The sequence below is a fragment of the Herpailurus yagouaroundi genome, unplaced genomic scaffold (genome assembly GCF_014898765.1).
Source record: "Herpailurus yagouaroundi ecotype Mexico unplaced genomic scaffold, PumYag 206, whole genome shotgun sequence".
In the NCBI taxonomy this organism is placed as follows: Eukaryota; Metazoa; Chordata; class Mammalia; order Carnivora; family Felidae; genus Herpailurus; species Herpailurus yagouaroundi.
In genome coordinates, this window is record NW_024412437.1 from 4,968,198 (window position 1) to 4,991,580 (window position 23,383).

General features: G+C 43.6%; 1 protein-coding gene across 5 annotated transcripts in view; it reads right to left on the bottom strand.

Annotated features, from left to right (window-relative positions):
• LOC121015340 (ABC-type organic anion transporter ABCA8-like) overlaps positions 1–23,383 on the bottom strand; it is a 61,326-nt gene that overhangs the window by 1,325 nt on the left and 36,618 nt on the right. For 2 of the 5 annotated variants that reach the window (XM_040452208.1, XM_040452211.1), the window contains 15 exons: positions 21,263–21,370; positions 16,332–16,505; positions 16,027–16,140; positions 13,662–13,784; positions 12,742–12,807; positions 12,200–12,291; positions 10,430–10,550; positions 9,681–9,798; positions 8,909–9,000; positions 5,691–5,851; positions 4,409–4,484; positions 4,240–4,334; positions 3,469–3,588; positions 3,129–3,269; positions 1,452–1,531 (listed from right to left, as the gene is read on the bottom strand). In XM_040452208.1, the coding sequence (XP_040308142.1) occupies positions 1,452–1,531; positions 3,129–3,269; positions 3,469–3,588; positions 4,240–4,334; positions 4,409–4,484; positions 5,691–5,851; positions 8,909–9,000; positions 9,681–9,798; positions 10,430–10,550; positions 12,200–12,291; positions 12,742–12,807; positions 13,662–13,784; positions 16,027–16,140; positions 16,332–16,505; positions 21,263–21,370 (1,681 nt within the window). Of the gene's footprint in view, positions 1–1,451; positions 1,532–2,934; positions 3,044–3,128; positions 3,270–3,468; positions 3,589–4,239; positions 4,335–4,408; positions 4,485–5,690; positions 5,852–8,908; positions 9,001–9,680; positions 9,799–10,429; positions 10,551–12,199; positions 12,292–12,741; positions 12,808–13,661; positions 13,785–16,026; positions 16,141–16,331; positions 16,506–21,262; positions 21,371–23,383 lie in introns of all 5 variants that reach the window. The other 3 variants (XR_005783771.1, XM_040452209.1, XM_040452210.1) reach the window with 3 other exon arrangements.

The following is a 23,383-nucleotide window of genomic DNA, read 5'->3' on the forward strand; positions in this document are numbered from 1 at the left end:
GTTTCAATGACAATGTTCCTAGTTTAAGGATTGCATTCAGTTAAAAATACGCCAATGCTGGGGCGCCTGGGTGGCTCAGTCGGCTGAGTGTCCGACTTCAGCTCAGGTCACGATCTGGTGGCTTGTGGGTTCGAGCCCCGCGTCGGGCTCTGTGCCGACAGCTCGGAGCCTGGAGCCTGCTTTGGATTCTATGTCTCCCTCTCTCTCTCCGCTCCTCCCCCGCTCGCACTCTCTCTCTCTCTCAAAAATAAACATTAACAAAAAATTAAAAATAAAATACACCAATGCATTCACTTGGGTCTGGGGAGAAAAGTGCTCACGCAATGCTCATTTAGCAGTGTTCGCAATGTCTGTTTAATGGAGGAAACGGTGCTGCAAAGGCCTCCTTCCCTGTGTGTGATCCAAGGCTTTTGCACACTCAGCACAGGAAGAAGTGGAAGGAAGACACATTTGGCAAAGGGAAGCATCAAAAGATGATATGGAAAGATGTTTGAAGGTTTCTGGGGAGCAGATATCTTTTGTGGGCCTCTCTCTCCAGTGACAGCTTGCGCCTAATTGAGTTGAAAACCCTTGTCCTTAACCAAAATGGGACTAGTCCCAGCCCCGATGGGAGGGCAGTAGACTGGAAATAGGTCACCAGCAGAACCTCCAGGCCAGTATTGGCCCCAGTGTCGATCCGGAAGCGACTGCGCAAACACATGGTCCAGAGAGTTGGGGTCCTCAGCTCGGAGGATGGAAAGGGGGCACTGCCGTGACCATGAATGTTATCGGCAGGAGTAAAAAAAGTCTTCTCGAACCAGGAGCCTTAAATGTCTTCCCTAGGGAAGGTGGCAAGCCAGCAAAAAGATCACTGAGCCGTGACAATGCAAAGAGCAGAGGGAGGGAGTTGCGGCTAGCACAGTTCAGAGAAGCAGAGCTAATGAGCTCTGATGGCAAGAAAAACATGGCGCAGTGATGACAGACGCAGCGTGGTCACTTTTGAAGTGCAACAGACAAGGGAAGATTGTTCTAATGACCAGACAGGAGCCAGTTTCTTAATACCCAGCCTAAGGCAATAAAATAAGATGTAAGTCCATATAAAAATTGAATTGTAAATATGCATGCATCAATGTTCCCAAAGAAAACATCCTCCTTGAATGCATACACAACTGAATTTTGCCTTAGGTTGTTCCTGTGTGTGTGTGTGTGTGTGTGTGTGTGTATACACACACAGAAAAACCCCACCAAAGGTAAAATCACTCCCATTAACCCCCTGCCCCTCCTCCAACACCCAACACACAGAGAATCTGTCCACCTCTTTCATCCCGTGCCCGTAAGATTCAGCTGGAGATTTGAACTTTGAAAACTAACACCTTAGGTCACATTCCGTTCTTGTCGTGCCGATGGATTCATCTAGGATTTGGAATTACCTGCTTTCCAGGGGATCTTCTTTCAAAGTGTATCACTCTTACCCTTCTCTAACATGAAGAAAGCTCGTGCTAAAGGTCGAACATCTTCCACTGGCACTTTATAGACCATCACCGAAGAGAACCTGGGGGGAGAGGGGCGGGGCTGAGGCTGGTACCACCTGCGCAGGTGCAAGCTGGCTGCGACCCTCTCTCCGGTCGCTGTCCTCCTAAGAGTCAGTTTGGGCCAGCGAAATGCCCAGGCTGAGGCCGTCCACAAGGACAACTGGGAGGCAGGAGGGGATCGTGCCCTTGGCTTCTGAGATAAGAGGTGCAGTGCAGGTAAAACGTGGACATGTGTCAGAGTCACCTGTCACCTTATCTTTTCAGCTGAACACTGGCTCCTCAAATATCACCTTCCAGCCAGGGACTGACGCCTGGTAGTTGCTTGACATCATCCAATTCACGTGGGGACTCTGGGTCTTTTCTCCAGAGAACTCATCTCTCTCTGACCTTGCCCCATGCTCTCCTAATTTGGGATAATATAATTGAATCCTGAATATAAAACTGAAAATATAATCGAAATTGAATTGAATCGCATTTTTTAAAAATAATTTGTTTCTCAGACGAACACTTGTCTTTTTACCATTTGAAAATCAGGAGGATTTAGATTTCATTTTGTTAAGATACTATTTGCGCGGGGCACCTGGTTGAGCGTCCGACCTCGGCTCAGGGCATGATCTCACGGTTCGCGAGTTCGAGCCCTGCGTGGGGCTCTGTGCTGACAGCTCGGAGCCTGGAGCCTGCTTTGGATTCTGTGGCTCCCTCTCTCTCTCTCTCTCAAAATAAATATTTAAAAATTTTTAATTTTTAATAGCTAATGCTATTAGCTCGCTTTTTCCCACCGTATTGTTGTGACTTATCACCCTTTCCTGTTTTCTCCCCCAACTCCTAAATCATCTGTCTTCTGTCATCAAGTCTAGCTGATAAAAATGCCCCTAAAGTTAATCTCTTGATTTTTACTGTATTATGCTCCTGAGAACTGTGCCATTACTAGACTGTTTATAAAATAGATTTGAAGTGAAATAATTAGGTTTATATTCTTGTGCCACTTGTTAGCTGTCATGTGACCTCACTTATCAGTTTCCTATTCTTTTTTTTTTAATGTGCATTTATTTTTGAAAGACAGAGAGACAGAGAGAGAGAGAGAGAGAGAAAGCAGGGGAGGGGCAGAGACAGAGGGAGACACAGAATCCGAAGCAGGCTCCAGGCTCTGAGCTGTCAGCGCAAAACCCGACATGGGGCTCGAACCCATGGACGGTGAGATCATGAGCCGAGTCGAAGTCGGATGCTTAACCCTGAGCCACCCAGGCGCCCCTCAGTTTCCTATCCTTAAAGGTAACAATCAATTCCACTCATTAAGGTCCTTGTAGTGGCCAGACTCTCACAATGCTCTTTTGAAACCATCCCAGGAAAAATGGAAAAACGGTGTCTTCCTTGGCAAGTCTCGGGGAGGATGAAGTAGAATAACGCAAGATCAGGACAGTACCGGGCACTTAGCACTTAGTCCCTCTGATTTTACACCAGCTCTTCTCTTCTCCAATTTAGGTTCTTGGGTGTCCAGCAAATAACTTCTTTGAGGTTTCCTTTGGGGCTCACTGTGGACTCCGAGGGCCATAAATCAATGAAACCGGCAAGGAAAAGTTTGGTATCAGATCGAAACCAGCAAGCGCCCAGCTTTACCTTTCCAGCCGAGCAGCCTGGGGGAAAACCCTCAGGATTTCGCGGTGGAGGCTTTCCCTTTGCTCGAGGGCCTTCACTTTCATCTCCAGCAGGTAATTCTTGCCAAATTTGCTCTTCAGGTGCTGGATGGAACCGATACACCTGGAGGTTGGAGGAGGATGAGGTCGTAAGAGAAAGGGGAACGGGACAGAGAACACCACGCTTGAGACCCTTGGTGTCCAAAGGACCTCACTGGTGGACCCAGATGCAGCAGCTACAGCTGCACGGAGACCTCCCTCTGTCCACAGACTCCTCCGGCTGTGCACCTGGGCGCCCAGCGCAGGGGTGGACGGGCACCCACCTCAGCCTTCCGGACACCATGATGGCCACGCGGTCACACACGGCCTCCGCCTCTGCCATGTAGTGGGTCGTCAGGAGGGCGCCTCTCTCCGTGTTCTTAAAGGTGGCCCGGATTGCCTGCCTGCATCGTCAAAGGACCATGTGCAATGGGAAAGGCTTTTCGTTAATCGTAAGTGGGCAGAGAGAAGAATTTGTAACTGGCACGAAGGTTGAGTCATTTGCAAAAAGAGCTTAAGCAAGGGAGGGACCCGTATGGGGGGGTGGGGGTGGGGAGGCAGGTGGGAGGAGGGGAGGGGGGAGCCAGGCGTTGGAAGAGGAGCGGGCACAGAATACCGTGTCGATCACGAGGTGGCACTGAAAGAGAAATGCTGAGCAGGAGACTGGTTACGAAAAGGCTGCGCGAAGGAGCAGGGAGAATCCAGCAACAGAGGTGTCACAGCCTCGTAGGAGAAAATACATTCCTAAGAAATATACAAGGTGACACGGAGGACCCGATCCCACCTCGACAACCTAATACTGGGCCCTTGCTCTAAAACACCAGCTTGGCGTGGTTATCACCGTGGCGATCAACGATGCCTACTCTTTCTTCAGTGATGGACTATCATTGGGGAGAGGTTTCCTTTTTGGTTTGCCAAATATCGGTGGCTCTAATGATCCTGAGAGGTGTCTCCTTTAAGAGACAGTTTAAGGGGCCATTCTTACAGCAGGAAAGCAATTCACAGATTTCCTATGGGGCACTGGAGCTGGCCCCGACGGGGTCGTGCCCCCTCACCACATGTGCTGCTGCCCCTCGGGGTCCATCCCCGTGGACGGCTCATCCAGAAGCACCACCGATGGGTTTCCCAGGATGCTCAGCGCGAAGCACAGCTGGAACGAGAGGAACAGCGTGTCTGGGGCCGACATGTGGGGTGCGCAGAGGAACGCTGAGCCCCCCCTCTTACCTTCCTCTTTATTCCCTCGGATAAGGTCCTCACGGGCAGCTTCAGCTGGTCCTGAAGCTTGAGTGCATCCACCAGCCTGAAGGAGGGAAACACGATGAGGCATCACAGTGAGGAAGTTGGAAGGAGGGCAGACCCGCAGCCCAAGGATGCAGAGCGGAGCTCAGAAATGCGGTTCTGAAAATAGACGCCAGGCGATCTTTTCTTTTTTTTTAAATTTTTAAAAATGTTTTAATTTATTTCTGAGAGAGAGAGAGAGAGAGAGAGAGAGAGAGAGGCCCAGAGTGTGAGCAGGGGGAGAGGCAGAGAGAGAGAGGGAGACACGGAATCTGCAGCACGCTCCAGGCTCTGAGCCATCAGCACAGAGCCTGACGCGGGGCTCGAACTCACAGACCGTGAGATCATGACCTGAGCCGAAGTCGGATGCCCAACCGACTGAGCCACTCAGGCGGCCCTACGTGCCAGGCATTTTTAAACTGGTTGGTCTGATCCCCTCAGAGAGATAGTTTTCTCTTTTAAAAGAATAGAAGCACATTTCATGATTTCTAAATAGTTGTGCCAAAATAAATACTTTATACTGAATTGTACTTATATTTTGCTTTTTAAAAAATATTTATTAAAAAAAATTTTTTAAATGTTTATCTATTTTTGAGAGAGACAGAGACAGAATGTGAGTGGGTTGGGGCAGAGAGAGAGGGAGGCGCAGAATCCGAAGCAGGGTCCCGGCTCTGAGCTGTCAGCACAGAGCCTGATGGGGGGCTCGAACCCACGAGCTGGGAGATCATTACCTGAGCTGAAGTCGGACGCTCAACCAACTGAGCCACCCAGGCGCCCCCAAAAAATGTTTATTTATTTTTGAGAGAGAGAGAGAGAGAGAGAGAAAGAGAGAGAAGCCTAAGCAGGATCTGTGCTGTCAGCAGAGACTGATACAAGGCTCAAAGTCACGAACGTGAGATCATGATCTGAGCCGAAGTTGGGCGCTTAACTGAGGCAGGTGCCCTATGCTTAATTTTAGTATTTTTGGTAACTTTCACTGATGGTTACTTTTTAATTTTCATATTCAGTATGAGAAGAAAATGAACACTTTGAAATACAGGCAACAGGTTTCTAGTGGGGAATCTACCCAGTGTGGTCTGGGTCAGGGGTTGATTGCTCGCTCTCCCTCTCGCTCTCCCTCTCTCTCTTCCTCTCGAGAGAGGAGTCTTCCATCCAGAATGACAGTGAAGCTCGTCACTCCCAAATGTCCCGCGCCCTCAGGCATAGAACACCTGTGGCTCCCATCTACCTTGTGATGGTGACTGCCGCATCGGCTTTCCTGAGCCCTTTCACAGCAGCGAACACCTCCAAGTGCTCCTTCGTGGTCAGGTTGGGCCACAGCACGTTCTCCTGAGGACAGTACCCTAGGAAACCCAGGGAGTCCTCTTCACGGCTCCCTTTTAGTAGCACCTGCAGAGGAAAGTTCACGCTCAGAGCCTGCCCTCTGGGTTTGTTTGCTTCCCCTGCATATTTCAATGGCATCTTTCTCTTACAAACCTAGAAAAACTAGAGACTCTCTAAGTCCTAATCGGGTTGACCAATCTGTCATCAATCTGCATTGAAGAAAGGTCATCAGAGAGCAAGCCCATGAAAACAAGTGAGTGCCCCACCTAACCGGAGCCGAAAAATCAAAAATCTCACCAACGGGACCGTCTTGCCATCGTGGCCAACAGTTTATATACAATTTCCTCGTCGCAGTCAGGAAGAAAGTATATGAATTGGTGAATTTAATTACTCACTATTGGATCCGTGATCCAATGTTTTTTGAGAGCCACCCATGTAACAGCCAGCGCCCCTCTTATTTTGGGGGTTTTCCTTCTACCAAGTGAATCGGGCAATAAAGAAGTAGCAAAATGAATGGATGGAATACAGGTAGCTCGTGAGGGGTACCGTAGTGGGAGCAGTCCGGAAGCTGGGTTGGGGAATACCAGCGGAGATGAGTAGGTAGGGTCATCAGAGAAAGCCTGTTTGCTGAGGGGCCATTGTGGGGGGAGAGCAAGAGGGCACCTGCCATGGAAAAGCCCAGAGGAAAGGAATCTGGAGCAGAGGAAAGAGCCAGAGCAAAGCCCTGCGCCATAATGAAGCTTGATACGTTCTTCGACCCTAGACAAAGCTGGGGGCCTGGGGCCGAGTGAGAAAGCAAAGAAAGGCGAATGGAGAAGGAACATGATGATAGGTCCCTGCAGCTGCCAGCAGGTGGGGGGTCCGGGGTGGGGGGGGTGTCCTTCAGCCTTAGTGCAGTAAGAGGTTGTTGAAAATATTTAAGTAGGACAATGACATTGTTTATAAAGATCACACTGGCTGATCTGATGACAGCTAATTTCATGACACCCAAATAGCTGACTTTGTAACTCAGATCTTACTTTAAAAAAAAATGCTTAGTATGTTCTATTCTCAGGATTTTATTTTATTATACTTTTTAAAGTTTATTTATTTATTTGGAGAGCGCGGGAGAGCGAGAGCAGGGAAGGGGCAGAGAGAGAGGGAGAAAGAATCCCAGGCAGGTTCCGCACTGTCAGCACAGAGTCTGATGTGGAGCTCGAACCCATGAACCGCGGGATCATGACCTGAGCTGAAATCAAGAGTCGGATGCTTAACTGAGCCACCCAGGCGCACCTATCCTTTTTAAGTAATCTCTACACCCAACGTGGGGCTCGAACTCACAACCTGAGATCAAGAGTTGCACGCTCTACCGACTGAGCCAGCCAGGTGCCCCAGAACGTACCTACCTTTGAAAATATTTCATCGCCATGTATCTATGAGCAGTTACTTCCTCCTTTTGTACTCATGTGTGATGAGAAATAAAATAATGATGCAGGGTCCAGGTGGTGACTGAACTGAAGGGTGGTCTCAACTGAAGGAATCCAGTTAGAGTTGACCAAGCCACCAACCTCCCTGAGTGGCCCCCTTCACAGACACCTGCTCTCAGCTCGGCTTCAGAGGGATTGTGGATATGTTTTCTCTTCCGTCTTTAGTGGGTTGTCAATCACTTTACAGGAGGTCTTTTCCCTCCAGGCTGACCACCAACCCCTTTCCCACGGTGCAATCCCCTAGACCTCTGCATTATATTCTGTTCTCCACAACCCCGGACATACTTTCCAAAGGAGCGAGCTCTTAAAGTTTTCTTTTTTTCTGCCAAGGAGTTTGGGGGGAAATGTTGTCTCTCTCTTTGATAAATCTGAGCCCCTTTGTTTTTTCAGACCACTTTATACGGTTCAATTGCATGTACAATTCAAGTTGACTTCACATCCCTCAACTTTGAGCCATTCCTTACAAATACTCCCAAGAAATAGTGGATCTGTACAAAAATATACATTCCAGTGTCCAAGCACGTTGTGTAGGACAATGAATATAATTGCTTAATAAAGGTGTTTTTTTTTTTTAACATTTTAATTCGATGTTAAAGCATTACATGCAGGGAAAACAATGTTCATTGAATGTGCAAATCCTGTATGTCTACTATATTTCAATTTAAAAAAGTCTAAAACAGGGTCACCTCGGATGGCTCAGCCGGTTGGGCATCTGACTTGGGCTAAGGTCATGATCTCGTGGTTTGTGGGCTCAAGCCCCACATCAGGCTCACTGCTGTCAGCGCAGAGCCCTCTTGGGATCCTCTGTCTCCCTCTCTCTGCCCCTCCCCTGCTCGTGCTCTCTCAAAAATAAATAAAACATGAAAAATAAATACATAAAAATTTTAAAACTCTAAAACAAAAAAGTAACGCGTTACACTGCACTCACTGTTAGTAAATGGAAGCAAATAGTTTGTCAAGAAAAACAAAGTGCAAATGCGTGTGTTTTATGGTATTGTAAATAAGACTTGTACGGATTCTGATCGGATACTGAACATTCCCTCTAAATGTCTTTGAAGGCATAAGTAATTGCTCCCTGGCAGCGATTAATTTTTCTGTGTATGAACACGTTAATTTGTGAATGTATTATTCTGCTACTTTACTTCAATCATCTAATGATTAAATGATATTTGCTGTTTACAAAGCTTTAACATCTTATAAATTAAAAAAAATTAAAATCAAAATTAAATGATATTTGCTGTTTACAAAGTTTTAACATCTTATAAATTAAAAAAAAAATTATTTTTGGGAGAGAGAGACAGAAGGCAAGCAGGGGGAGGGCAGATAGAGAGGGAGACACAGAATCTACAGCAGGCTCCAGGCTCTGAGCCATCAGCACGGAGCGTGATGCGGGGCTCGAACTCACGAGATCGTGACCCAAGCCAAAGTCGGATACTTAATCGACTGAGCCACCCACGCGCCCCAACATCTTATAAATTTATTAGCATAATTATATTATAATTATAACATATTATAATTATATAAAACATAATACATTATAATTATATGTGATATATAACCATTTAATTATATTAAAATATGATACATTAAAGTATATCATAATTATAACTATAATATGTATTAAAATTAATGTAAATTATTAGCCTAATTCACTTACCTGTCCAGCAGTTGGTTTTGTGTCTCCAGTTATCACCTTAATGGATGTACTTTTACCAGCTCCATTGTGTCCTAATAATCCTAAAACCTCACCTGAAAAAAAATGGTTACACTTAATATTGACTTTCTCTCTCAAAATAAATAAACAAAAAAATTAAAAAAAAATGTAACAGAGTCTGAAGACTTGCCATGTGACAAGTATCGTGCTATGTGCTTTATACACAGTATCTCATGGACTTGTCAACCCTGAGAAGTTGTTACCATAATCCCTTCTTACGTATCTGGGGCCGGCTCCCAGAGATTAGGTTAGCTGCCCACGGTCACACTGATAGGAAGGGGTAAAGCCACTCCTGGAAACCAGCGTGTCATACTCTTGTCTCCTGCGACCCTAAGCACTCCATGATAATGACACAAAATGAGGTCATCTGACAGCTGCTGGTCAAACCTTCTGACTGGATGGGTACAACCCCAGTTAGTTCTCTTGTGAAGAAGAACACTAGGAAATCAATCATGTTCATTACATAGAAATGTCACAGCTCCAGTGGTTCGTTTGAATAGACTGCTCATGGTTTCCATGTAGCTGTGACTGTGCCCCATCCGTGGGGTGAGTTAATTGATTTCACTTAGAAATGGAACAGGTCAAAGGAGCTGTCACAGTCACCTGCTGATGAGTCTGTGTGTGAACGCAAGAGGTGATGCATCAGATTCTCATGAGGAACCATAAAGCTAATGAGGGCCCCAAGCCAACAGGGGATGAGCCATTGGGGGCAAACCTTTTCTAACACAGAAAGAGACATTTCTCGTGGCGATTTTCTTCTTCCTCTTGGAAAAGCAGTGCTTCCTCTTCTCTGCATACTCCTTGCGTAGACAGCTGGCAATAATGACCGGTCTCTGTAAATAACAAATAAATCACATCAGGCCTTAATTCTCTCCGTTAACTTTGAAGAAACTCTGTCTCCCCACTGAGTTGGTGCCTCATGGCACAAGCCAGGCATCACAGAAGACCTTCTCCTAGGTGACATGTTTACTGGCCATTTTCCAATCCTAGTCCTTATTTTTGGTCACGTTAACCCCTGACAAAGGCAGTTACTCAGCAGCACGTTATTTTGTGCAGAACAGGAGCAAAGAAACTTGGGGAAGTACTGAGTCGTCCTTAAACATGCAAAACAACAAGCTGTGGACCAGACTTTGCCTTGAAGTCCGCACCGTGCACTTTCTCCAAGAAGCATTGCCACCCTATCGCTTTATTCCGGTTCTAAAGTTCACTAGGTCTTTCTTGGCTTTTGCAATTTTAATTGTTCTCTACTTGTTCTTTAAACCGTGAATGACAAACTGAGGTGACATGACTCTTAATCTGCTTCTTTAGATGTAATCATATGACCACTTCCTAAACTGGAGTTGTGGTCTTTGCCTGTATGTATTAGAGACACTCAAAATTCTATGAGCATTAGACTCGTAGCCTGACCACTTTGACTGACAAATGTTTGTGGTTTCGACGGAATCATTACCACGTATGTTTTACCTCATCGACGTTCGTGGAATTCAAGGCATCTGCTGTTCTCACTCTTTCCATTTGGACATCTTCATCCTCCCCTTCTGGATCTTCTGGATTTTGATACACGTTGTGACTTCTTGGAGAAATTCTAGAGTCGAAAGCCACCCATTAATCACTGATTGGCAGCTTCATTCTTGTATTCACAATACTGCATTCTTTAAACCTGATGCTTTGAGTAGGAGGCTGGGTACGTAATAAATTGTCACACTCTCCTTTAGTACCATGCCTCCTCCGCCCTTCCTCACCTTATTCCTGTCCATGGTACTGCTATATTTAGTGACCATTGCTTCTCACGTGTCTTTCGCTCTACTTAACTATGGGACGTTATTTTTTCATTATCGCTGGGCAACTTAGTATCTATTGTCTAACATAGGACTTTAGTATCCTAGTTTAGTGATGCAATTTTTCTAGAAACCCTATCTTTACCACCACCTCCCTGTTGGCATTATTGCATTTCCATGGGGAGAATGAGTTGACATACTTGGAGTCAGGATGGTCTCAGAAAATACAAGTTCGATGCTTGGTCTCCTACTGAGCCTGGCCATTTCTTGGGAATATTTGCCAGATTCACTTTCTTCTCTATTTTAAGTCTGGTCCTTCATAGCTAGCCAGCTAGCTAGCTAGTTATGTCATTTTAGTCTCTCTTACCTCTGCCCTAATCCCACATACCGATCTTAGATTTCTTTTTTTTTTAAAGTATATTTATTTATTATTTATTTTGAGAGAGAGCATGAGCGGGGGAGGGGCAGAGAGAGAGGGAGAGACAGAATCCCAAGCAGGCTCCATGTTATCTGTGCAGAGCCCTAGTCGGGGCTCGAACTCATGAACCATGAGATCGTGACCTGAGCCAAAGCAAAGTGGGATGCTTAACTGACAGGGCCACCCAGGTGCCTCGACCTTAGATTTCCTAAAGGTCATCTTTTACCTTGTGAGTCACCCACTCAACTGTCTGTCATAGTTAAAGATGAAACCAAGGTGGCATGGAAGACAGGGAATAAGATGCTTATGGACGTGTCCTTGTATGCCACAAAAAGATAATCTCAGCTTCTAAGTCCCATTATGACCTGACCAGTCTGTCATCTACCAGCTGGGCTTCTCGGCACCACAGGAAAAGAGCATAATTATTGCGGTCTTTGGCTTATTCATCATTCTAGTCTTCCTCCCTAGACTGGTAGCATTCCTTCAACTACCAATCTATTTAAACTGATTGTTGTTTAAACTGAACCAGCGGCGGAGCCCCTGGGTGGCTCGGGTGGTTAAGCACCTGGCTTCTGATTTCAGTTCAGGTCATGATCTCGCTGGTTCATGAGTTTGAATCCTGCATCGAGCTCTGTGCTGACAGTGCAGATCCTACTTGGGGTTCTCTCTCCCTCTCACCCTCTGCCCCTCCCCTGCTCGTTGTCTCTGTCTCTCTGTTTCTCTCTCTCAAAATAAAGAAATAAACATTAAAAAGCAAACAAAAAAACCTGAACTAGCAGCGTATAACTTTCCCCACCCTCTCTACTTCACATCATGTCAGACAGAGCCCTTAACAGTGAGTGTTTCAGATCTCTTTTCCTCCTCTACTTATAATCCTCTGATTTAGGTACTCAGATCTCTATATTTTGTCTTGGCATATAGCTGCGACCCCAGCCTGTTCCAGGACTTGGCCGTTCTTCGCTAAATCGTTACTTTATGCATGAAAAAAATTAACCACTGATAACTGAAATGAAAGAATCCAATTTGATTTCTCCCAACCTAAAGAAAGGATCTTTCCTCATTGACGTCTTTCCGAACTTCCATTCCAGACACCGAAGAATAAAAAGGAAGATGATAAAATGAAGGAAAGGCTAGGAATAAAGAGAGAGATGCATGGTTAGAAGCACTCAAAGAGAAATGTTTCACATCAGAAGTGAACTAGGAATGGTCGGACTTCTCCAAAGGTATGGTTGGAAAAACCATTTCAAATTTCCAATAATCTATTTGTCAAATCGTGCCACTATGAAGTTCATTTTCAATCTTGTTTATGGAAACATTAGAAGCAAATACAATTAGGTAATACCATGACTTTATGTCATTTCGTCTAAATACTGGTATAGTGTTTTCAAAATTTGGGAAGCATATTATCTAATTAGTGAGTCTTTATAGAAAAATTTGTTCCATATTTTACTAATATTTTATCTCCATGGGCTACACATACCCATATATCTACCTTAATAAAAAGCTTCACCCTGTATACAGGAATTAAAATGGTTCGTATAGGAAAAGACAACAATTTTGAAAGACAGGTGTGTTCTTACAATTAAGAATACCAGAAATGGCTCTGCACTTGTTGGTTCTTGAGTCCAAAGAGAAGACTCGACTTGCTGCAAACGGAAAAACAATGGTATTACATAGGAAGGTTTTTGGTTTTGTGCATTTTTATCCATATAAACGTGAATTGGCCCACTGAACAGCCCTACAGGTATGTCCCCTGATTTCACCATGAGGATTGGGTAGGTGTCCCTTCCAAAATGTGTATCAAAGGGTTGTATTCCTTCCTCCCAAGGTCTAAGAGGCACTGTGTTTTTATTTGAAGCAATAGGATTTAGCAAGTACTCACCACCTGGTGAGAGGAACTTGGGCATGTGTTAGCCTCTCCAAGGAAGGAGAGAGAAACAGGGTTTATCCTTATCCCGCAGAGCTTCACACACCTTCCTGTGCTCGTTGATACTTCATAAGCCCCTCCCCTCCCGCTCCCTTCCCCTCCCCTCCCCTCCCCTCTCCTCCCCTCCCCTCCCCTCCCCTCCCATTCTCTTCCCTTCCCTTTCCCCATCTTCACGCATGCACTGTATCTTTCTTCCTTTTGTAGAAGTCGATTAGCTAGAAGAAAAGGATTTTATTCCTATGGAGTGCCTCTCGAGAATCGCAAGATCCCAAAGATCGGGGGTATTTCATTTGCCTTCTTCTAAAGCTGAGCATGCCTACGAGTCCGTAGAGACTGCTCTGTTTCCCACCACCTGTTACCCCCCCTCCCCATGCACGGACCAGGGGCAGGTTTTCTAATGCAGTTCAGCTGGAGCACATGGGCCTATCTGGGAGGAATTCAACTGGTATCCATGCGGTAGAAATATTTCAATGTCATGTATACTCAACATGATGTAGAACCCCAACCCCCAGCATAGCATTCACAATTGGCCAAGAGTTCCAGGACACTGGGACAGATGGTGGCACTACTTACATAAAGAAACAAGAACATGCAGCCAATTAAGGTGGCTTGTGGTATTAAAAAGGTGATGTAATACAGCACACCATATCCAAAGTAATCCAATAGCATAAATAAAAACAAAGAGAAGGTGGCGATCTAAAGAAGATAACAGACATGCATATTAACACTTTGAATTTCAACATAGATTCCAAATTGAGATGGCTCATCTTGAAGATAACCCTAATTTCAGCCCCAGCTTCAGAAACCCAACTGAAATCAGCATTATTGCTACTGACCTGTTCTCTTAGTGACTTAGCCAAATTCCGTTCACCTAGAGTATCATGAGTGAGACACGACTGGATAAATCTAACGTATGGAATATTTTCGTTACGGAAAAGGAAAAAAGTTGGCCTTCTTTTCGGAGGTAAAACGGGTAGAAAAGCAATGATCATGGGGAACACAAACTGCTATCTAGTAGGAATGACATAACAACAACAGAAAGAGAGAGAGAGACTTCTGTTAGTTATACTGATGGAGAAACAGAGGCACAGCAAAACCCAGAGTGGCTTCAGGAGAATTCAGTAGAATTCAGGGATAAGAGATGGTGAGAGGTCCAACAGAGACATTCAGACTTTTTCTTCCAGAACACTGCAATGATAAAAGTTCCCTAAAAGTTTTTGTACTTCCGGCTTCTTTGTGTTACAAGCTACCGTTTCTATGGCACTGGGCATGTTCCTCCTAAAAGTATATTTCGGATCACGTTTCATGTCTACACTAGAAGCTTCCATAGCTTCCCACAGCCTGTAGAATCAATTCTGGAGCACATCACCAAAGGCTAGCATGGTTCCAACCAATACTTTTACCATAACTAAGGCCACGCCCATGCTGCGCGGTGTTTTCTTCCCTTCCCTAAACCAGATTATTACCAGTTCTTAGGCTAAGCCTGGACTTTCTCCCCTCTGGGTTTCTCTTTCTTCACCGCATCATTCTTCTTCAGCTAGTAAAATCTTACTCTCCAGGTTTCCATTCCTAAAGGAAATTTCTGCTCTCGTTTTCATGAGTTAATCTTTCCCTTCTCTGGTTTTCATAGAGGCAATCTTTTAAAAAGAGATCATCTTTAGTAGAGTAAGAGAAGTCTGAGCTGCTGTTTGTCATCTGATTGTAGCTAATGCCAAGGATTTTAGTGCTCATTTAACAGACCTATGCCCATCATGAAATAGACAAAATATGAATTCCTTTAAAATACCTTGGAATTTTGTCAACAGTGGTTATTACGAAAACCCTAAAAAAAGGCAATAAATGAAAATTTGTAAATTAAAAAAAAAAGAGATCATCTTTTCCTTGTCACTTTGTTCTCGTAAGTGGCTGTTTACTTCTCTTTTACCCTCTGAGTGCCCTTTCAGGGTTGAAACTATTTTTTATTTATTATCAGTCTTACTTTTTGACATATTGTTGGAAGGCAACTAATACGCATTTTTTTTAAAGCTGATTTATTTATTTTGAGATAGAGAGAGTGAGCAGGGGAGGGGCAGAGAGAGAAAGAGAGACCGAGAATCCTAAGCAGGCTCTGCACTCTTAGTGCAGAGCCTGACATTTGGCTCAAATTCACGAACTGTGAGATCATGACCTGAGCCGAAATCAAGAATAGGACGCTTAACTGACTGAGCTACCCAGGTGTCCTGAAGTCAACTAGTATTTGTTGAATTAATAATTTACTTTTTGGCAGCCAGAATGACAGGAAAATAGAATAGGTAATAGGAGATAACATGTACTTTTCCTTCCTAATTTAGATAAAATAAGTGTTGCTTTTGTGGCATTAATTCTAGTAGAATTTGGAGAAGTAGTTTCTAGTTTTAACCAGGCTAGCAACAACATTCGTAATCTAGTGGAGGTCTGTGGGCTTCTTTGTTTTTCAGTAAAGAAGATACAAATGGGTTCCTGGTTTCCTTCTAGCAAATACTTTATGGTTCTAGAAACAATTTGGCTACTTTTAAAAGAGAGGAGGGTAGGGGTGCCTGCGGGTAGGGGTGCCTGCGTGGCTCAGTTGGTTAAGCGTCTTGACTTCGGCTCAGGTTACGATCTCACGGTTTGTGAGTTCGAGCCCCGTGTTGGGCTCTGTGCTGACGGCGTGGAGCCTGGAGCCTGCTTTGGATTCTGTGTCTCCCTCTCTCTCTGCCACCCTCCCCCTGCTCTCTCTCAAAAATAAATAAACATTAAAAAGAGAGAGAGAGAGAGAGAGAGACAAGGGTAGAAATTAGGAAGAGGAAAAACATGCAGAGTTTGAAAAGGATCATGCATAAGGAAAACAAAATATTTTAGATTATGATATTAATTTATCATTCTACTGAGGGCAAACTTTAAGTACTGGCTCAGAATTGTACACAAAAAATATACTTACCATAAAGAAGGAAAAAGACCAAATGCCACTATTTTTCCTCCCCTTGCGAAAAATGAACGAAATCACGTATGTCAAGAAGATAAGTGAGAAGGCATAGCCAATAGAACAGGGGATCTGAAATCAACAGGAATGTGACATTCAGTCAAAGGCAAATGCCATCCGAGAAACCCATCAGGAGCCAAAAGAGTGCTGTAGCACAGAGTTTTAGAGCGATTTAATTTATGACAATACAAATATCATTTGCATCTTCAATTTTTTTCATGAAATCATTCAACGGTATTTGTTCTATGAATATCGTCACTTACTTGTATAGTCTGATTTACAGTTACAAACGCAGACTCTTCGAAGTTTAAGCCGTAGTCTAATAAATACATAAGCAGTAAGATCAGGAAGTACATCGGGACATCCACCAGCGCCTGCCCAAGCCAATAAGCAGAAGGGAAGAGGCCCGAAATCCGGAGCTGGGACTGAGCTTTGTTCTGATTACAAAACAGCAAAGACACAAAGTGTTAGTTCAGTTGGAGCTTTCAGAAAACGTGGATTATGTAAGAAAACATTTGATCAGAATTTTCCTTTGTAATAATTCTGCATCCTGGCCAGAAGCATTATGGGGACCAAGGGATACGGATAGTTCCAAACACAGATGGTCAATTTGTTGCTTTCGTGAACAATATTGGCGTTCGTCACGCACCCAGTGGAAATACGTGTAAGAAGGTCTCAGTGTCATTAAGGTATTAACACTGCAGTAAACAAAACAGTGATTAACAATCTATGGGAACAGGGTGGTTTATTTAAGCAGCTAGCCTTCCATCAGGGTGATTCTGCTTTGACTCACTGTGAAGTCTTGTGCTGTCTCTCTCTACACAGGTCTATATACATACAAAGATTATACGTAAAATACTATGTTTTATTTACAATTATACATAAATACATAACACGATATGTACCTTATATACATATGAAATGGCTTTATTCCTTTCATTCTAACTAAAGGATACATTAGGGTAGTTTTGGCATAGCACACATTCAAATATTTATTACCCATCCAACTATTTATGCACACGTGCATGAATATTATTACGTTCGTAAATACTACGTGTCTTGCATTCCTGCCCGTCTCTGAATAAGCATGCTAAATTACATATTTTAAAACGACTTATCAAGTGATGAGGGGTTGGGCACCAATGAAGCAATCATAATAAACCGTTAAGCAATTTTGAATACGTTTCTTCTCTTTCAAAAATAGTTCATTTGCTGATGGTCTCTGGTTGGCTAAAATAGGCCCCTGTCAGAGATGGAATTTGACCTAAGGATGCGGGTCAAAACCTCTGAGCACCGGCCCAGTCAGTTGGCACGACTGAAAAGGATTTGGCGATGGACGGATCTGTGGTGAAGCCCGGAGAGGGGTGAATGGTGGTTTTAGGTTTACTGACCGAGTGAGTGCCCAGCACTGCCAGCTCTAGAGGGCAGGAAATGCGGAAAGGGGGTACCCGTTCAACAAGATCATAAATTCAGCTTTGGAGATGTGGCTAAGTTGGAGAGTCTGTGATTCCCCCAGTGGCAACCCCGGAGAAGGGAGTTTGGATCCGCACTGGAGGTAACATGAGAAATTAGAGATCTCGGGGCGCCTGGGTGACTCCGTCAGTTAAGCGTCTGACTCTTGATTTCGGCTCCGGTCATGATCCTACGGCGGTGGGACTGGCCCTGCGCTGGGCTCTGTGCTGACGGCACTGGGCCTGCTTGGGATTCTCTCTCTTCTTTCTGTCCCCTTCCCCCACCCCCGCACAGGCACACTCTCTCTCTCTCTCTCAAAATAAGATAAAAAAAAAAAAAAAAAAAAAAAAGAAGAAGAAGAAGAAAGAAATTAGAGATCAAGTCTGTTGAGTGATGGGTAGGTCAAAGGGGTTTGAAGCCATAAGGTTAGATGAGTTTGCCTAGGACAGAATGACATCAAGAATGATGAGAGAGCCTAGGACTGAGATGTAAGGAGTTCAGATTTTAGAGACAATGGAGAAGAATGAGGAGTTCCAAAGGAGACAGACAGTGGCCAAAGGGTTGGGAGGAACATGGTGGGATTGAGGCGTTTCACAGACCAGAGAAAGAAAATGTCCGCAGTTCCTACGGGAGGCATTTTTTTTTTTTTAAAGTTTATTTATTTATTTTGAGAGGGGGAGAGAGAGAGAGAGAGAGAGAGAGAGATTGAATCCCAAGCAGGCTCTGTTCAGGGCAGAGCCCGATGTGGGGCTCCATCCCACGAAACGGGAGATCAGGACCTGAGCCGATACCAAGAGTCTAAGGCTTAACTGACTGAGCCACCCAGGTGCCCCTGGGAGTCATTTTAAGTTAGGACAATGTTAAGTACAAGATGCCTGACAGTCACCTCAGGCCAGCAAATGGTGTTTCCCAAGATTCCCCGGAGGTTCTACACTAGGAAGAGAACAGGACAGCCAGCGCTCCCTTCCCTTGGACAACAGAATCATTTTGGAGAGGAACAGATCAAGATCCTTATGCAGGGTCACTCTGTGCAGTCAAGTTACAAAAATGGAGACACTAAAAGACATTCTATGGAGATTTGCAAGTAAAGCTAACGCGAGTTGGCCTGGGTTGATGAGTCATATGAATCCATCCCCCCATGACTGCCACTCAAAATCTGTCTCTACTCCAGAACTACTGAGTCAGTCTTCATCTTAAAAGATGCTCCAAATATCTTGGGGCGCCTGGGTGGCACAGTCGGTTAAGCGTCCGACTTCAGCCAGGTCACGATCTCGCGGTCTGTGAGTTCGAGCCCTGCGTCAGGCTCTGGGCTGATGGCTCGGAGCCTGGAGCCTGTTTGCGATTCTGTGTCTCCCTCTCTCTCTGCCCCTCCCCCGTTCATGCTTTGTCTCTCTCTGTCCCAAAAATAAATAAAAAACGTTGAAAAAAAAATTAAAAAAAAAACCAACAAATATCTGTAGATATATCAAAAATTCATGGCAATTAACGAAAGAGTGTCTGTGAATGGAAATGTATAGTCAGTTAAACATTAAATTTTTTTTGTTTTCACGTTTTCAACATACCATGTTCCTTTATTTCAATTCTCTCTAACTTTTTTGAAATGTGATTTTGAAACCATAAAAAATGTCTCTATGAAGTATTCAGTTGCGTGGGGTTTGACACATGTATGGATTCCTGTATCACAATCATAATCAGAGTATAGAGCATTTACATTACCCCCCCCCCCCAATTTCCCATGCTCCTTTGCAGTTAATAGCCTTTATCAGGGGTTACAAGAAACCACAGGTCTCCTTTCTGTCACTGTGAATTTATTTTACCTTTCCGAGAATTTCATATAAATGAAATCATTCAGTATTTACTCTTTCCTGTCTTCATTGCCTCAGTGTAATGGTTGTGACCCGTATGCATGCTGATGCATTTATCAGATGTTCCTTCTTTTGTACTGCTCAGTAACATCCCCTGGTCTGGCCACCCAAGGATTTCTATCAATTCACAGCTTGATGGAAATCTGGGCTGTTTCAGAGAGTTGGCTATCATGAATAAAGCTGCCAAGAACGTGAATGTACCCGTCTGTATGTGGAAAGAGGTTTTCTTTTCTCCCAGGTAAATACTTAGGAGAGACGTTCCGGGCCACACCATTAAGTGTATTTTTCACTTTGTACGACAGCGCCGAATGGCTTAGCAAAGTGACTGTGCATTTTATGTTCCTGCCGATGACGCATTACAGTTCCAGTTTCTCCATATCCTCCCAAACGTGGTATTTTCGGTCATGTTCATTTACTCATTTTTGTTCGTGTGTAGAGCTATCTCATGGGGGCTCTTTTCCTGATTCCCCATGATATTAGCCATCTTTTCATGGGAGCACTTTCCTTCCACATATCTTCAGTGAAGTATTTGTTCAAATATTTTGCCCATCTTTAAAATTTAGGCTATCTTTTACTACTGAGCTGTAAGAGTTCTTTATCTCTTAGTACAAAAAAATTTTTTTTTTTTAATATGGAATGCTTCACAAATTTTTGTCTTTTCCTTGTGCAGGGACCATGCAACCCTCCAATTTTCGTTTATGTGCGATACAAATCTTTTGTTAGATGTACGAGTCTTGTGGATATTTTTTCTTCCCAGCCTGAGGCTTTTTATTTTCTCATTGGTGCTTTACAAAGAGCAAAAGGTTTTAACTTTGACGAATTTCAAGTTCTCATTTTCCTTTACGGTATACATGCTCATTCTGCCCCGATCTAAGCAAGAAATAATTGCTTACCACAAAACCGACGATTCATTTCAAATAAAATCTGTGTATGGTGGGGGGTGAGTGTTGAGAACACTATTTTTTTTCCTCATACCAATATCAAGTCGTTCTGGTACAATTAGCTGAATTCTCTGGCAGATTTTACTGAAAATCAACTGATAATCTCTGAAATGTCTATTTTGTTTCCTACGCCTATATGACTATCCTAAATAAATACAACACATTCTTCACTCCTATAACTTTGTAGTAAGCCTTGAGGGCAGAAACACAACCCTTCCAACTTTGTTTTTTCTTTTTTTTTTTTTTTCAACGTTTATTTATTTTTGGGACAGAGAGAGACAGAGCATGAACGGGGGAGGGGCAGAGAGAGAGGGAGACACAGAATCGGAAACAGGCTCCAGGCTCCGAGCCATCAGCCCAGAGCCCGACGCGGGGCTTGAACTCACGGACCGCGAGATCGTGACCTGGCTGAAGTTGGACGCTTAACCGACTGCGCCACCCAGGTGCCCCTGTTTTTTCTTTTTCAAATTTATTTGGTCTATTCTAGGTGCTACACATCCTTGCAACTTTTAGAATCTTCTCTATCTGTAACCTCTTTATTTATCTCTGCATTTATAAAGACATCAAAAAAAATTTTTGTATCTTAGGATTTATTGCTGAATTGGCTGCTCTATGAAGCATGTATAAATGGACGGGAGGGTGGTACCTGGGTAGCTCAGTCGGTGAAGCATCCGACTTCAGCTCACGTCACGATCTCACGGTTCATGAGTTCAAGCCCTACATCGGGCTCTCCGCTGTCAGCATGGAGCCCGTTTTGGATCCTCTGTCTCCCTCTCTCTCTGCCCCTCCCCTGCTCGTATGCTCTCTCTCTCAAAAATAAATAAGCATTTAAGAAATGTATAAATAGCCTTGTGAAAAGGCTTGTATAAAAGCCTTGTGGAAGGACTTTCACCTTCACCTTCTAGTTATACAAAGTAATGAAGTTTTCATTATTACCTTATAATCATCGAAGCTGCTCATTGCAATATAAGGAGTACAAGAGGATGCCAAAATCGCCCATAATATGGTATGTTCCCAAAATACAAACGGATTTCTCTCTGACTCCTGAAAATGCAAATATAACGAGCTGAGTAACAAATTCAAAATTTGCTTTCTGGAACACATTAAAAAAAAATATTAAACTGATGACATATACTCCCTCCTTAGGTCCCCACTGAGGTTCCCAAACTCTTTCATTTTCCATCCAATTATGCAGCATGACCCTTGGCTCTCTACCCAATTACAGGGATAAGGAAAGTGACTCCAAGCATGAGACTGAACTGGTAAGTATTACACCGTTGGGAAACAAAAGAGGGGTGAGATTTTACATTTTCTTATTTTAGGATTCTAAAATGTATTCTGATGTGAAAACAGTAAATAATGACAAGTCACAGTTGGAACATTTCATTTTTCACGGGTATTTAATTACGTCAAATGCGACAGACTGACTCAAACATCCTCTCGGATGTTCTGCGGGCACAGTGATGGTAAGTGTCGTTCTAGGTACACCGTGAGACCAGAAAAATATTGGTTGAGGCTTCCAAAGTAGAGATGAAGTACAGTACTAGAAAGGGAAGTGGAATCTCCATGAAAAACCTTGGCACTTGCTCACACACAATGTCGCTCCTGTTTGGAAGAGTCTTTAGCGACAGAAGATGCACTGACTGCCCTGAAAACAGTTCCCACGTTACTTTCGTGATCCACAAAGGTGTTTAGTTACACGCATTGCTGAGAAAAGTTATAACCAGGGGTGTCTGGGTGGCTCAGTTGGTTGGGCGGCCAACTTCGGCTCAGGTCATGATCTCATGGTCCATGAGTCTGTGAGTTGGAGCCCCGCACAGGGCTCTGTGCTGACAGCTTGGAGCCTGGAGCTTGCTTCGAGTTCTGTGTCTCCCTCTCTCTCTGCCCTTCCATGCTCACGCTCTCTCTCTCTCTCTCCTCTCAGAAATAAACGTTAAAAAAAAATTTTTTTTTTAAAGTTATAACCAGAGTCTGGTTATCTTCAGCTTGGCCATCAGAGACACCCTTTCTCACGACAGAAAGGTGAGATTTAAGATTATCGACAGAATCTTTTAAGAACACCTTGCATGCGGGGTGGGTTCAGTACTCAGTGGTAAATCCTTGACTTGAGCAGGACAGAAGCAAGGTCTGAAACTCCCAAAAACTCTTACCTGAGCAACGAACAGGTAAATCCAAATAGAGTATAACCTGAGTTGCTGGAGATATTAAAGTTCAGATGTTGAGCACATGAAACAAGGTCAAGTAAGGTAGTTAGTTGGTATCGAACTCATCAGAGCTAAAATGGAATGTTTCTATTGATGGAAATTTGCTCAACTATGGTATCTTCCCTCAGAAACCAGAAAATGGATAGGAGGTTAATTAAATGAACCATAGCATAGTCTAAAATTAGTACTTGATGAATGACTAAAACTTTTTGCTTTAGTGATTAAGCTTCTTACACACCCTTACTGAAAGGAATTTTTATTTGCTGAATGTACCATGAGGTATGTTGTGAGAAGTCAACTCAAAATCTTACAGGAGTGTGTGGAAATGATGGATACAAGGTCCATTTATATACACATGGGTAAGTGGTCTTTAGCCATATATATATTATTCTAAAACCCGAGATTTGAAGGAATATAGATAATTTGCTGACCTCTGACATTTATTTATACATTTAACAAATAAGTTACTTGGTGCTTATCATGTTCTCAGCCTTATCTCAAGGTATAAAATATTCTGAAGGGTTAAACATACATCGTCTCTGGGTTCAAAGAACTCTCTAAGTGGAAGCAATATATTTAGGAAATCATCAAAAAGGAACAATTACAAACTCTAACATGTATTCTGGTTTCCAAACTTACAAGGCTGTGTACACAATCCAATCACATGGGACTTTTTTTTAGAAATAGGGATTTTTTTTTTCTTTTGCCCCAGGTATGAAAAAGCTGGCAGGCCCAAATAATGAATATTTATTACAAGGAACTGGAATAATTCTAGTGTAAACAGCCTGCAATGTTGGTCTGAACCTTGTCCTAAATTTTTTTCTCTGTAGTATTTCTTTTTTTTTTTTTTTTT